The sequence below is a fragment of the Diadema antillarum genome, unplaced genomic scaffold (assembly GCF_040938485.1).
Source record: "Diadema antillarum isolate AM-2024a unplaced genomic scaffold, OU_Dant_1.0 seq00000637_RagTag, whole genome shotgun sequence".
In the NCBI taxonomy this organism is placed as follows: Eukaryota; Metazoa; Echinodermata; class Echinoidea; order Diadematoida; family Diadematidae; genus Diadema; species Diadema antillarum.
Genome location: NW_027271554.1, coordinates 1,074,285 through 1,091,368, shown reverse-complemented (window position 1 = coordinate 1,091,368; position 17,084 = coordinate 1,074,285). Strand labels below are relative to the sequence as shown.

At 41.6% G+C, this 17,084-nt stretch overlaps 1 protein-coding gene across 1 annotated transcript; it reads right to left on the bottom strand.

Moving 5' to 3' along the window:
• Positions 1 to 14,136: 14,136 nt before the first annotated feature.
• On the bottom strand, positions 14,137 to 15,453 carry LOC139736348 (uncharacterized protein F54H12.2-like). Its single transcript, XM_071647104.1, has one exon. It carries the CDS (start codon positions 15,451 to 15,453, stop codon positions 14,137 to 14,139), a length of 1,317 nt encoding a protein of 438 aa, XP_071503205.1.
• Positions 15,454 to 17,084: the final 1,631 nt, after the last annotated feature.

Sequence of the window (17,084 nt, the reverse complement as noted above, 5' to 3'; positions counted from 1 at the left end):
TTTAAGACGATCAAAGGCAATTTATCAATCAGTTGAAATGTCGCAGCTTATTTGCGAGTGAGTAAAACGAAGGGAAGAGAGAAGAGCTGGCGGCGTGTTCTCGGTTAGCTCACAGACTTATTTATTTATCTATTTATTTTTACGCTTGTTCAAAACGATTTGGATGATGCAACTTTTGCATCCTTATTTTTTTTTTATTCAAGATTACAGCCAAAATGAAACCAAAAATCTAAAATTCCTATACATACCTTTATAAATTAGGAAAATTGGGTACAGCAGTGAAGCTTTGCCGTATTTCGCGGGTGATGAATCCGACGATGGATGATGCAACTTTTGCATCTTTGAAGATGCCGAGATATTCAAGTTGGCCACCAAAAATGTAATTTCCTGAGTAGTATAGGTGTACGTATAGAGTCATAAAAATATGATTCATATTTCTGTTGTTCTAGAACAAAAGAAATATAAAAAGACAAAAGAATTATGAATTATGAAATATGGATTATGATATGAGTTATGATAAAAAGATGGATTATGATATGAATTATGATAAAATATGGATTATATGATTTATGATAAAAAGATGGATTATGATATGAATTATGATAAATCGATGATATTTTATGATAAAAAGATGGATTATGATATGAATTATGATAATAGATATGAATTGCATAACAATAGAAATAGGAAAGAACAAAAGAATGTATGAAATATGAAAAATGAAAGATGAATATTCATGAGAAATGAATTATAGATATGAACGGTGAATGATGGTTATGAAATATGAATATTTATGGATCGATATGAAATATGAAGAATGGATTATGAAAAATATGCTATTGTTTTAAGAATCCGCGTCATTGTTACATCATATTCTTTTGTTCTCACATCGAGAGATATTTTCGAAGGCAATGGTCGAAATGGTCATAATGACGATTGCAACCGTATTCAGAGCATTTGTTTGTTTGATGACGTCACTCCAACAAGTTCGGACCTGTCCTCTGACCGACGCTCACCCGATCGAAAACAAAAGAACTTTAAAAATAAAGAAATACATAAAAATGGGACTCGAGCCCGTGACGAGTTCGGACATGCTCTCTGACCGATCCTTGCACAATCACAGGGTAATGAATACAAAATGGAGAGATACATAATGACAACAGAAATATTAAAAAGTATGACATCATCACATAACTTTGGAAAGCGACGTACAGTTACTAAGAAAAGTTTCGGAATGGGGGTAGAAAATCTCAGCTCCGAGAAGAACGGAGCATTCGAATACCCTGAAGGAATTGCTACGTGAAAAGCTGTCAACATGTTCTCATACTACGGCAATGCCTACGATACTCGTTCAACGGCAGCACTGCCAGGCATGGATAACGAAGCCAACAGAGGTGAACTTCAAATAGACACTAAGGCCAACTCTGAACCAGTCGGGATAATGGAACAAGAACAACGTCGCGATCGTGATTTTAGGGGAGATGGCAATACAATCCACGCGTCTGGAAATGGACAAATTGACAAAGACAAGACAGCGTCTGGAACCGACGAGGCAGGTGTCTGGAACACGAGCAAAATGGGTACAAATTGTGATAGCTACGACGTATGCAAATTCCCCATTAACACAACGCCGAAGAAAATCAGATACGTAACGGTCAAAGTCTTCAAGGAAAATGTCTACGTTGATATCCGAGAATTTTTCACATTGGGAGGCAAGCATTTTCCAACCAAAAAAAAAAAAAAGGCATAACGCTACCGGTCGACGATTTCAAAAAGCTGCAAATGATATCAAAGATCCTGAACGCTGCTATCTACCGTGCACGATACCAACAGCGCTGAAATTGTCCAGATAGCCGTCAATTAGACCGTCTGATTTAACGTCAACTAAGAGAGATCCATAATGGGAATGCGTCGAAGAAGGTGCAAATGCTTTCAAAGAGTTTGGACACCGCCTTCTACTGTCCGGCAGTGAGCGTTACATACAACACAACGTGTCTGGACTTGACCTTTGATGCGTCGAGACTGTTTCTTTCAAACATCATCAACTTCGTCTAGCCTTATTATGTGAAGGGACTATCCATTATGAAACGTAATCATTCATTCCTTTCAAGTTTTGCCTATAAATAGGGAAATCACCACCAACTAAGCAGTTTCGAGAGCCAACTCGAGGGATTGTGGTCATGCCGTTGCCCTTATAGCTGAGAACCATGTCTTCTCAAGAGTCACAGTCTCATTCTCAGAGAACCTCTAATTTCATTTCACAGTTAAAGAGTTTGTTGAGTTCAGCGTATAAATCGTTAACTAGCTCGCAAGTACAGACAACCGTCGACAAGGCCGTTGCCGAACTACAAGGCCATCTCCATTCTCCAGCCACTCCAAAGGGTCGAGAAAAGTCATCCTTGGTAAGTGAACGCAATGCTAATCATTCGAGAGATGTGGGTTTAGATAATAGTAGGAGCGGGAGTTCCCCGAGTGTCCCTGCCAACCAAGATATTCCTGGTCCGTCTCATCACCAAGGCCCTGGCACAAATTACAAAAGAAATCCTCGCGATGCACCGCCACCGCCGGTGAATTACTTTTCTTCGAGCGATGAGGAAATGTTTTCTTCTCTCGAAACGAAAAAGAATTCAAATAGGAAACGTTCAGGAAGCATTGGGAATCAGAGAGGGGGGAACGTCAAAAAGAGGGGTAAAAAACGGGTCAAGAGATCTTCCGAGAAAAATGAAGAGGGAAACCCCAAAAAGAAAAAATCGAAAGAAAATCACATTCCAGTGGAAGAAAATGAAGAAGACATTTTATCGGACATTTCAGCTTCACTTCCCTCATCCCCCACTTGGGAATTTATAGATCAAAGAATGTCTAAGAGATTTGGGGTGAGGGAAGTGTGGTATGACTTCAAAGCAAACAGAAAAGGTATTTCTAACATACGGGATATGATTGACTACATTCGCTCATCGCTCGATGAACTGAAATCCTTACTCGTGTCTAACACTTCAGAGCGCGATTACATGCGTCTCGTATTAGTTTCGGAGCAACTCAACGATCCGATCGCTTTCCCTTGGGCCCTGGTAAGAGATTTTGATGTAGAACTGATTCTCGAACGAATCGAGCAAGTGTTGAATAGCAACCAAGACTTTTTCATCAGTCCGGGATTCACTATAAGATTCCATCATGTGGTGAATCCCGCCGGTGGACGAGCGTCGAAATTCGACGGCCTTCCATCGCGTCTCGCGGCCCTCAAGAAGAAGTCGATAATCACAGTGCCGAGGGACGAAGATAACCTATGCTTTGCAAAGGCAATAGTCATTGCAAAACTGCGAAAAGAAAACGATAGGAGATACAGACTGTGGTCAAGAAATGACCGTAATACCACGACAAGACTCCGAAATGAGGCGCGGGAATTACACAGGTTGGCAGGGGTACCTGAGGGAGAAGTAGATCATTCACAGTATGACTCCTTTCAAAAAGTGCTACTTCCAAAGTACAAACTGGTCATTTATAGAGGACGATATGAAGAAGCGTTAATCTACAGCGGTCCTCAGGCTTCTGATACCATTTATCTCTATCTGTCAGACCGTCATTGCGACGTGGTTGCCAATCCATCGGCATTCCTGTGCTCCAAATTTGTTTGCGACGAATGTCACGAAACCTATCGCGATCCCAGATATCACGAGTGTTGCCACATGTGTCGCGATTGCCAATCGACCGATTGTGATCGCGATAGCTTTGGTGAAACCGATCGCACGCTAGTATGCGAGAAATGTAACATGACGTTTCTAACCGTGAAATGCTTTCGAGCACATACTGTGAAATTATTCAACCACGATTGCTACATGCAAGTGACGAAAGAGAGTCCCTTCCACCCCAAAAACGTCAAGAAAAGTGACTCAAACGCTTCTCAACAAGATCAAAGGTGTGAAAGCTCTGAAAGTGACTCACAGTCCCAAAACAGAAAAGCTAAGAAATCTCCTACCAAGTATATATTCTTTGATTTTGAGTGTACTCAAGAGACAGGCTTACATATACCAAATTACGTGCACGCAACATGGGAATGCACAAATTGCATGGATAGGGAAATGTCGGCAGACACCTGCTGCGAACGATGCGGCCCTCCCGAAGACCGTGCCATAACATTTCAGGGAGCGAATACCCTTGATCTTTTCACAAACTGGTTGTTTTCTATGGAAAATCATAACTCGGTAGCAATCGCACATAACTCAAAGGCGTATGATTCGAATTTCCTACTAAACAAACTAATAGAACAAGGGATCGAACCCCACGTAGTGATGAATGGCGCTCAGATCATAAGTCTCGAAACACGGGAGCCAAAAATTAAGGTTAAAGACTCTTTAAATTTCTTTCAGATACGGTTGGCAAACCTGCCCAAAACATTTGGCTTGCAGGAAATGAAAAAAGGTTATTTTCCCCATTTTTTCAACACTCCCGATAATGCCACTTATGTAAGACCACTGCCAGACAAACGTTTCTATGGCGTGGATTCCATGATGAAAGCAGACCGAGAAGAGTTTAATGCTTGGTACGATGAACTCGCGCTAGCCAATTATGTCTTTAACTTTCAGGAGGAAATAAAAGCCTACTGCGAGAGTGATGTCAATATCTTGCACCAAAGCTGCAAGATATTTAGAAGACACTTCAAAAGTGTGAGCGCAACAGAGGCTAATCCCGAAGGAATAGATCCATTCATGCGCTGTCTGACGCTTCCCAGCGCGTGCAATCTTTTGTTTCGAACGAACTGCCTTAAGCCCAAGACAATCGCGCTCATTCCCCAGGAAGGGTATGGAAAGGGGAAAAGACAGTCCTCCTTAGCCGGAGAGTGGCTTCATTTTGAGGCCCAGCTTTCGGGATTTCACATTCGACATAGTTTTAATGGTGGGGAAAGAAAAGCACACGGACGTTTCGTAGATGGCTATGCCGAAAAAGATGATGAAAAACATGTTTGGGAGTTTCTCGGGTGCTTTTATCACGGTTGTCGCGAATGCTACAGTCCCAGTGTCGAAAACCCAAAGCTAGGCAAAGCAATGGGTGTACTGTTTAATGAATCCATGAAACGTCTTGATGCGCTCAAAGAGAATGGATATATTGTACACTATATTTGGGAATGCGAATGGAAACAATTGCGCCAAATGGCTGATGTACACCCGCACATTGCACACCTTCAAATGGCTTTTAATCAGCAATTAAATCCACGTGACTCGTTCTATGGCGGGAGAACCGGAGGGTGTTCGCTCTTCTACGAGGCGAAGCCCGAAGAAAAAATCCTTTACTATGATTTCACCAGTCTTTATCCCTTTATCAATAAGTTCGACAAATATCCAGTCGGCCATCCCAGAATTATCTATTCTAACTTTCCTTCACTGTCTCGAATTTTCGGACTCGTCAAATGTAAAATATTACCTCCTAAACGTCTGTTTCATCCAGTGCTCCCCCATTGCTCAGGGGGTAAACTTACTTTCCCTCTATGCAGGACCTGTGTAGACACCTTGAATCAGGGGCCCTGCAAGCACGCAGATAGGGAGCGTGAGTTAGAAGGCGTGTGGGTATCGGAGGAACTGAAAAAAGCTGTAGAGATGGGGTATACACAACTCCGAATGATCGAAGTATGGCACTTTGACAGGTATACAGTGTACGATCCCAAAACAAGGACGGGAGGACTGTTTGCGCAGTATATAGACAGCTTTATGAAAATAAAGCAGGAAGCCTCAGGCTACCCCGCCCATGCCAGTACTGAAGAAGAACGTGAAAAATACATTCGGGATTATTTGGCCCACGAGGGAATTCAATTAGACTCTAAAAACATCGCGAAAAACCCCGGCTTACGCGCCATTGCCAAGGGCATTGTTAATGTGTTGTGGGGGAAATTTGCTGAGAGACCAAATCTGAAGCAAACGCGCTTTGTCAAAAGCAGCGCTGAGTTGTTAGATTTCTTAAAGGATCGCACTATCGAATTACAAGACATTCTCGTTCTAAACGACGACATGGTAAAAATTCATTTCAATTAAGCCGAAGGCGTCGTGGACCACAACGTCAACACAAATATCATAATAGTCAGTTTCACGACGGCATTGGCGCGACTGAAATTGTATTCTGTCTTGCAGAGGCTGAACGATAGGGTCTTGTATTACGACAATGATAGTGTAGTCTTTAGAACAGACCCAACAGTACAACATCGCGACCCCAAAACCGGCGATTTCGTTGGTGACTTGACGGATGAACTTGGTGAAGGAGAGTTCATTCAAACCTGGCTTTGCGGTGGTCCTAAGAACTATAGTTATCGCACTAACAAAGGCAACACCGTGTGTAAGGTGCGTGGATTTACCTTGAACGAGGCAAACTCCCTCGTTATAAACCATGACTCTATGCGCGAATTGATACAAGGTGAACCGGGATGTCTTAAGACTATTGTGGAAAGTAGAATTCTCAGAGACGTAAAAAGCAAGTCCGTGTACACTTCCGAGAGAAAAAAAGACTACAGGGTAGTCTTCACGAAACGAGTTAGATTACCAGGTGGCACGACACTGCCCTATGGACACGCGGACATTCCTCGCTTATAAAGACCTCAATGTGTCTAATTGGTAATCATTCGCTGTTTATACATTGTCGCAGAAGGTGGTACTTTCTCATCAGCTCTGTACCTACCGCTGGCATTGTCGTTGCTAGGAAAATCATGGATAAGTCGCGCGCATCATATATGTCCACAGTGCTCAGAAATGTACTGAAAAGTACCAATGCTGGTACAAATGTATTTTGTTTGGCGCTTTTTGTATTTCTCTTCTTTCTATTGTTTTATCTCGAGTCTTTGCTCACTAGAGATGCCCATTTGTCAAATGGAACGGATGGGTTTGATTTTTCCTTAAATAAAACTGACGTTATCACCGATGTCAGTTCTTTCGCGGGCGCTTGATTGCAGCGCATTATACCGTTATGTTGCTCTTGAATATACCGCGTAGTTTTAACAGTTTGCTTCATACCGTCGTCTTATTCTTTTAAGAAACTTAACTGAACCCACATCTCACGTGATAGAGTATTCCGTTCACTTACTTCGTATGGCATTTGCTCTCATTTCATTTACAGAACTTAATATCTTATTGTGTTATTCATATAGCTATATTTGTACTATTTAATGCCGTCAATTACAATGGATGCCCGACTCAAACATAGTTTTTCATGTATGGTGGTCGGACCGAGTTTTTCAGGGAAAACCGAATTCGTTAAAAGATTACTGAAAAATGCCTCGGAAATGATCGATCAACCTCCTCGCAAAATTATATGGTTTTACGGGGAGTATCAACCGTGTTACGCGGCAATGGCACGATCCTTTCCGAATATTGAATTTCATGAAAATTTACCAGCAGATTTCAATGATTTGACCGACCCCTCCCGACCAGTGTTATTTGTCATCGATGATTTAATGGATGTGGCTGGTGATGACAAGAGAGTAGCCGCCTTGTTTACTAAAGGTTGTCATCATAGAAACGCGAGCGTTATTTATATCACTCAAAATCTCTTTCATCGTGGAAAGGAGTCTAGGACTATTTCATTAAACACACAGTACTACGCTTTGTTCAAAAATTGTAGAGACAAACAACAAATTGCTTGTTTAGCTAAGCAGATGTATCCCTCGAAAACAAAGTTTTTTCAAGAGGCATTTACGGACGCCACAGCCGATAAATGGGGTTATTTATTCGTGGACCTTAAACCAGACACGCCGGAAGAATTACGTCTCAGAACGAAAATATTTCCCGGTGAAGTTCAATGTGTATATGTTCCTAAGACATAAATTGTCGCGTTCGTGTATTAAGTCATTTATTTGTTAAAAAAGTCGCACCGAGTGAAGACCCACGCAGTCCTGCTCAAGACCCTCGCACACTGCTCTCCTGATCAACGGAAACTTCTCATCAAGACAGCTAACAAGAACTTCATTGACGCCATCTGTGAATGTGTTTTGAACGTGATCTGCGGTAATGTCAAGCTGTCGCAATCCCACAAGAAAACTTTGACTAAGCACAAGCGAAAACTCCGTAAATTAGCGGATCGTCGTACATCTCTGGCAGAGAGAAAACGCGGAGGATTTATCGGTCTCATAGGCCAGGTTGATCACGCCTGTACTCGGAACTCTCGCTTCTAACCTCTTTGCATCGCCAAAGTAGACACTGTATAGAGGTACCGCGTTGATAATGGAGAATGCGCGCAAGATGGTGCTTGTGCAACAAACTATGCTTCATTCTCTCAAAAGTCAATCTTCATCACCTACAGAGCAGCGAATCAACGAATTGGACGATCAGATTCGTTCGGTGTTGGACAGGCCCGATCTACCAGAGTATGACAAGGCGTTGTTGTATTCGCAATACTTACAGCGGTTTTTGAAAGCGACGGACAACGTTAAGAAGCCATTGTCTATTGAAGTCGTTAGCGACAGCTCAAGAGACAATGACAGCACGCATCTAGTAACTCATGGACAGAGGGTTGCGCCAAAATCTGAGAACGCAGTGGAGCGTGACATCTTGCAGCACGTGCCTAAGAATTTTGTGAAAAGAGCTTCGCAGTTGCTGGAAAAGATGAAAAGGTGCGACGATGTGGGATGGACGGACAAAGGGGAGCTGATTGTGAGCGGGGAAAGTGTGCCTGGCAGTAACATTTGCGACTTAATGTACGACATTTTCAGAGAGCGAAGTGGTTATATTTCTACTGGTAGTGAACATTTTATTCGCGCGCTGGCTCGTTTGAACATTCCGGAGACTGCGTTGACCAATCTCAGCCGACGTGACCAACTTCAACGTGTAAAGAGGGGGAAAGATTTGGAGACCCCGATTCATCATCGTTTAGATTCTCCAGACCCCAAAACGAACACAACCCCTACTACAACTAAAAGTTATACACGTACAAGGCGTACAAGAGCTAGTGATGCTAATGGTTCTCAAACCCCAAAGTGGCAATCTTTTTAAAATACGGCTTAAACGGCATGACCACAATCCTCGTTAACCCGAGCTGTTCTCGTTAATTCGTGTAATAATTTTATTGTATGTGTTACGACCAAAATCACTCTGAGAATGATCGCACAAAAGAAACAATCAACTGATGTTCAGGCGGTTTATTAACAGTGATATCGTGGGTACAGACTGGTAATCGGCGTCACATCAGTACAACAATGATCAATAGAAACAATTACAAAACAGAAGTGGAATCACTTACATGCATCCAAATCTTAAATCACAAAGTCGCTACAGCTCCCTGGTAGTGTCCAAATACGATGTTCGATGCACAAATGAATGATCCGCGATGCACCGATGAATGACACCTCCGACGTAAATCCAGAGGCGCAGGTTGCGATAATCCTCGGTATTATTCCAGCGTATACACATGTATGTCCACGTTATAGCTCCACGGTATAATGTTCACAGCGAGACGTGCAGAATCCAACGTTATGACGACCACGTCCAGTCGATGCGGTGACTGATGATTTGGTCAATAATGTTCAGCTAGGAATCCAGCCCGTCACAGCTTTTCCGTACAAGTAGCAATGTCCATTGACACAAAAATGGAGTCTATCTCAAATGTAGGCAAATTAATTATCTGCAGGCAAAATGTCTCCCAGGCCTTATCTCCACAAACATAACAGGTCAGCAGGTAACACAGGACTGACTATAGCAAGTCGCTTCAGAGCCAGAAGTGACGTAACTCTCAGAGCAGAGGTGTTGGGTACTCTGCCTACTGCAGAATTTCTTTGGCTTATATACTATCCATTCACCCCCTTTCTAGCACATTCTGTAACTCTCTCCAACCTGGGGCCACATACCTGAACATACTAGCAAGTCCTAGTTCCAGGAAACCTGGATGACTCACTGCCTAACTATATACAAAACATCATTACCAAGACTAACTACCAATCACATTGGGCTACAGGGACAGTGCCTCACTCAGCCAAACATGTAAGCACTTCCCAGAACATTCTGGAATGGGTGAAATCATTCTAGATTGAGTGAGCTATAATGTATTTCCTGTTACATGCATGTACTGTATAGCTACATTGTATACCACCTAGAAAATTCTCAACTGATCTGGTCAGCCTGTATGTACTATATCTATACCACATAGAATGTTCTCCATTAATCTGGTCAGCCTGTGTACATACACATTAAAACAGCCATGCATACAGTACATCATAATTATTATATGTACATAACTACTAGTGTGTACATTTGTGACATATGTTAATTTACTACTCTTCTATTTCAAACACTTATGTACAATTTGATATAGTAGCCCTTACCATTATGATCTGCGTGTTGATCTAGGTGAATGTTGAAGTACGCCATCGATGTTGCATATGGGGTGATATGAAAGTGTGTACACAAGCATTTACATACTTAATATGTATTATCATATTTTACGAATGATGATTTTTTGATTGTTTTAACGTTAACATCGTTACATATCCCCAACCGATTATTTCATCAGGTGACCCGCAATGTGAATATAAGATTGTACGGTCTATGTTCAGATGTGAAGGACTGTATACATACATAATATTCTGTTTGAATGTATTCGAAATGTTCAATGCTAGCTGTTCTATTGAATTTGTCCGCATGATATAGCGATTGACACTACTATCTTAACGTTTCTCCACTTCAACATTTCATCGTCTGAACATTTCGACTAGTTGCTATGTAAATATTGTAAATATAAGTTCGCGTGACGTTTGATTTTATCTGTGTTGTTTACCGAATGATGTGTCATTCATTTTATCTCCTGACGTAGTTGTACATAATATGTATTATATCCCTCATGTAAAGCTTCTTGCCATAGGATTGTACAGAGCACGAACATGGTGTAGTTTTACTAGCTAGCTACGAGCAGCTGGATGCGGTGCAATTGGTTACTAGCCAGCGGGATATAGTACTTTTGGGAATCCACGATTTGCACCCATCGTGATCGTGTGATCGATATCTACATTTCTCACTTAAGAATGTACGCAGTGCGCGTAGTAGCGATACTTTTGAGCGACAGTCCTGTGGCTTGTAGCTAGCTAGCTAGCGCTAAGAGAGCGCGCGGTGTGAAGTGCGACAGCATTACAGAAATCTGTGTGGTGCGATGGCGTGGCCGGTCGGTGTGTAACGTGTGGACGTGTGATACGTGATCAATGCATTCAGCTCAATTGACAAAGTGACTGCTTCCAGTAACGGAAGAATGATCGCAGGAGGACACCATATCAGGTACGAATTAGGAATAAACTAAAACCGATTTTGAAGATGATCTGGGTAACGAAGCCGCTTTAGGCCTACTTCTAACGTAGTCCTGGACCTCGATCTTTCGGAGTTTTGCACGCTGTAGTGTAGCTCGTGTGTAGGAATCAACAACAGCGCAGCGGTGTCGTTCGCTACGCGCTGCACGCACTGCTGCTGCACTGCTACAGCCTAACGTTAGATTTATCGTTCACGAAACCTGCACACTTTTCCAAAAGGGAACCGTCATTACTCTAGTAAAATGCTCGAGAGGGATATAAAACAAATATCGACTGCTTTCTTTCGGGCCATGGTAAAACTATTTGACCTCGGTGATGTCTCAACAGTGCCATGTCCCTCGACTTCGTCTCGGGACATAGCACTGTTGAGACATCACCTCGGTGCAAATAGTTTTACCATCTCCCTCTGCAGCAGTCGATATTTGTATATTACCTCATGAAACGATGTAAATAGTCAAATCCAGCCTGGTTCATGCATTATTACATTCAGTGGTGAAAGTAGTTTTTTTTTTGTTATTATTCATAGTTAATTCCATAAAGACGGTCATATTGTACTTATATTCACCACTTCGACGTTTCGCAGATTCGCCATTTCGTAATTTCGTCATTTCACTGTTTTAAATCTGTGCATGTAACGCATGCAAATTTCTTTTTTTATGTCTGTTTACCTAGAATGTATAACTTTGGCGAAACGGAAATGCACTGTAAAATGTCTCACGCAGATTCTGCAGATTGATTCAATTCAATTCAATTCAATTCAATTCAATTCAATTCAATTCAATTCATTTATTTTTCATTCTTCTTTTTTTCAACAAAACATAACGCATAATATATTTGGAATTACATCATAAGCATAAACATTCGACTTTGTAAAAGATAAATGATACAAATAAACAAAAGTTCAAAGTTGTGCTTCAGTTGAGGAAAAAAAAGAACTGAGAGGTCCACTAAAAAGCAAGCTTGTATGTTGTGAACCACTCAAAAAATGAACAAACTTATGAATTACTTATTTACAAATACTTATCACAGTTATGATTTACGACAGAACGGAACAAGACAGGAGAAATACAAAAGACATGACACGACTTGACAAAAAAGACGGAAAGAATGGGGAGAGAGAAAGGAAAAGAAAAAAAGAGAAAGAGAATAAAAGAATGCCTACACGCTGAACTGGGGAAATGGAACAGGGGGTGATTGAGAATGTGCTTCAGAGGGCTGGTACTGCACGCAGCTGTGCAGGGATTTAATGGCTACTGCATAACAATCCATGTAATCCATTACGTAATAATGAAGTCAGTAAACGAAAGATTGGTGGATGGATGATGAACCCTGATGACTACATCACCTCAATGGTTCATAAGTTGTTAATTATTCTTTCATCACCATGTATGATTTAAGCCATGCTTGAACATCGAAACATAATTGAATAATGTAATCGTATTTTTTTATATGAGGAATAGTTCTTTGCGTATCCAGTGGAAAGGTATATAGTTTGTTCGTTGCACGATGTAATGATTTTTTTTTCTCACAATCACAAAACGTAGAAGGAAGCAAAGAAAAACAAGGACAACAAGGAGTAATTTATTTAAATAGTTATAGTCTGTTGTTTTATTGGAGAAAATAAAACAGGTACCACGTACAATATTCTTACTATACGAAACGCACTCGTTACATCTTATTTTTGTTTTGTCATGTGTGATATGTGATATACTGCGTGACTGAGGAAAAGAGAAGCGAGAAAGAAAACGAAGAGCGAAAGAGAAAATGAGACATATACGCGTAACGAAAATAACAAAGCGTGTATATTACTATGAAGGACGAAACCCAGCCCAAGTTTAATCTAATATATATATATATATATATATATATATATATAATATAGGTTAGCTAATTTTACAAAGTATTCAAGCGGTTGTTACGCTAGGTACGGTAGCCTATAATATATTATCTATGAATTGTAAATGATAATATATTCCATTGGCAACAAACTGTCGCAATCACTCAACGTTTCAACATAAAGATACAAACTTAATTCTCTTATTTTCAAACTAGCTTTCCCCGTCATAAAAGAACATAATATTCATGATTTGGAGTTACATATATATATATATATATATATATATATATATATAATTGAGAGAGAGAGAGAGAGTGAGAGAGAGAGAGAGAGTGAGAGAAAAGAAGGTAATAGTACAGGCTTGCACATACGATATATACAAAGCACTACTAAGTTAAATACTGTTAGATATCTAGCAATCCACATCAATAAAGAAGTTTACACCACGTTATACGCGCTATTACAATATCTTCTTACAAACTATCGAAGCTACGTGCGATTTGTAACAGAGTAAAAGATGTATCATGAACACGATGGGAAACATCAGAACGTCGATTAAACCAATCATTCACTCTCTTATCATTTCTCGCATAATCCTTGCCAAACACATTTAATACACTTCGAGTCGTTTGACCCCCTACTCGTTTCGTCACTTAATAGATACAATATTGCCCGCAAACTGTGGATACAGTTCCTTGTAGCCGTTTGGAATTAGAGGACCATGCCGAGGCGTTATTGTCCAAAAACTTTACAAAGTCAAGACTGTAAGTTAAGGGCTCATATCCGTAAGAGTCAAAGAATTCGCCTTTTCCGTTGCAAAAGTAGAACGCCACCCAGTGTGTTCCTGGTTTATCGCTAGGATCGGTATTCGCGATGAAGCATTGCTTCGCCCCACTAATTGATCGCGGTAGACATATTTGACGCATATACTCCTTTGAAACAGGACTTGACAATAGGATCGTTCTCTAAGAAACGTTGAATCTGCGATGTATCCATAGTCGATTAGAATATTTCGGCAGCCGGTTGTCCGGAAGAGGTTTTATTGGTAATCGTAGATGATGTTTCTGCTTTTATCAATCTGAATCAGTCCCTGTCCTTCCGAGTAGACGATACAGTTGACGGTGTTTGGAATGGCCACGTCGAATTGTAGCTCTAAGCGCAGATTTCCTTGCTTGATGAGATTCAAGTGACATCCGTCAGATAGGTCGGGCGTGAGGTCGAATGCAAAAAGGGTATAACCTTCGCAGTATTCTTCTCGATTGATGTTAACTCCCTTGTCTACAAAGAGTCGGTTGGTTCCCATGAATAGTGAATTGTAAGCGTGAATGTAACTTTGTCCAGCTCCCGCTGCAAAGCTAGGACGTAATGGTCTCATCGGCACCGTTTCTCCGTCAATAGTGAGGGAGATGAAGTTGAGGCGTAAATGTTTAAAGTTGAATGGGTTCTTGCCAAAAGTACCGTTAAAGGCGTCTGTGTCAACGAATCCTACGACCTGTCCATGAAATAGATTATCTTTATTAATCGACATGCTTCCTGCAGGAATGGAAAAGGACTTCACGTCTACTTTGTTGACGGGGTATTTCGCGGTTGTCTTCTCCAAGGCCTTGGCGTGGTTTAACATGATGGTAGGATTGGTCTTTACTCTGCGAACGTAGAGGGCAGCAGATTCTATTTTGATTTTATATCGGGCATTCTCCGTCGAAGACAGAAGACAAAATGCGTCTTTGCTACGATTTAACTTGATTTTCATATCAACCCCCGGGAGTAAAAGTCTTTCTTGAAAAAAAATGTCGGCGTAAATCGGACCAAGTAGAGAAAGTAATTTACTCTCGACGATGAATCCATGTCTTTTCGCCAGACCAGGATTAGCTTCTGCAGAGCTTGCCAGCGGGTTAACGGCATCCATTTTCCCCGCTTTGTCCTTGTAATATAGTTGTTGAGTGAGTTGAGACTCTTTGGTCTCTCCTCCATAGTGCAGCAGAGATTCGATGTACGCTCTGTAAGGGTATGTATTCGAAGGCTGAGACACTAGTTTTTCATTGAGCATGATATCAACTTGTGCAAAGAGAGATGGGAGAAACAGGTTTACGGGACCAACTGGGGCATCAGCTGGTAAAGCCGTGTTATCATTGTTCGTAACTTTGACTGTCACTTGAAGCATGGTCTGAGAGAGGTCCAAGTATTCTTCCGACGTGCCGGACACGTTGAATTCAATGGGCCCTTCATCTGTGATGCTGCTAACGGGGTGATATTCTACCCATGGTCCTTTGACGATGCTCATTTGCGTGTGTGGTACCGTGAACAAATCCAATTCGGACTTGCAGCAGACATCGCTCTTGTCGTGTAGAAGCGCCATGTTCAGCAAAGACAGCAAGGCGTGTATGAGACTGGTAAACGAATAGTCCGAATTAATCGAAGATGTCGCGCAAGCGAGCTCTTTTCGCTGGAGAATTTCGAGACCGAATGATACGCTTCCTTCCTCGCCTCCTTCTTTTAACTCTTCCTACAACTACTAATCGCGCTCCTCCAGTCTGATTCCCAATTTTTCTCTTTACTGCTCGAACAGTCTTTGAGGCCAGGTGTTTTCCCGCCCGAGCCACATTTTTTCTAGTTGCGCTTTTAAAAGATTGTCCGTTGATGGTGTCCTGAACAATGTTCATGCCTGTATGCATAGCTTCTTTTCCCAAAGCAACAGCCCCTCTTTTGAAGAGAGGAGTTGCGACTTTGAAGAGCCCCTTCACCAGACTACCCAGCCCGTGTCCTCTCTGCATGGATGCCCCGCGGAAGACGGGTAATCCCGAGCCATATTGGTCGTGAAAAATCCTTGCCGGTGAGCGAAATACCACCATAGTTAGACGTATCGCTGTGTAAATTTAGCGTCCAGCTAGTTCGTAGAGCGCTCTCCAAAGTGTAACTTCACGATCACTTTCCCGCGTTCAAATGGTATCACTTCACCCGATTCGGTTGTTAATATAATCTCTATCGTTTCAAAATTGTAAAGCTTAAGAGGGACGTAATGCGGAGTGATATACATGTAGGTATTGACGATATTATCGCGATCCTTGTCCGGAATGACTGCTATCGTCCTCAGTAAAGGTACAGCAGCGTCACCTACGTGTTGAAACTGAATGATATCAGAATAGACATAAAATGTATGAAATTTCATGTGTACATCTATTGGCATGGGACTCAGTGTTGATTCCGTGAGATGGCATTCCCCTTCAAACCCTAGCATCATCGCCAAACCACAGGGAATGAGGACCGCCGTATTTCCTTCTAATCGGATGAAACATTTTCGTTGGGTCCTCTTGTAATAAAATGTGACGCTTTTACGTAATTTTCTCCGGAACTGTTCGTTGATCGAGTCAATGAGTTCCTCTCCAGAATTATAATATCCCGCAGGAATCTCAATTTTTTTCATCAATGGAACAGCGTCGTCCGCTACTTCATTATCGTAAATAGTGAGGGTGTTGTTATTATGTCGTATATTATACCACGTGCACTGAAATTGAACTTCTGCCAACCCCACCTCGTAATCTTCGTTGAGTGAGAGAGGTGCGTGAAGCCGCGTTGTAAACTGACATGTTTTGTTATTTGGATAGTACGACATGGAACTATTACTGGGCAGGGTCACGTAAAATTGAGAAGCCATGTTCGATCAGCCTCTTCTCCTTTGTTCAAAGCGAAGAATGATAACGAGAGTAATGTGAATCGTGTTTTTAACGCGGAGTTAAGTGTCGAACCCAACTATCAAATTCTTTGCCATACCCTGACCAGCGAACCAGGTATTCTTTCTGCCCATTGCGCATGCGCGTGCGTAAAACCTTGTCCACGTTGTAAGTAGTCTCCTTGTCTTTCGAAACTCTTATCAATTCCCTTTCATAGAACGTACCCTTCACTCGTTCCCCGTTGTAATCCTTTATTCTGTAGACAGTTACCCTCCTATTGACGCGGGAGCTGATTGTAAAGACCTCCCTCGAAAAATTT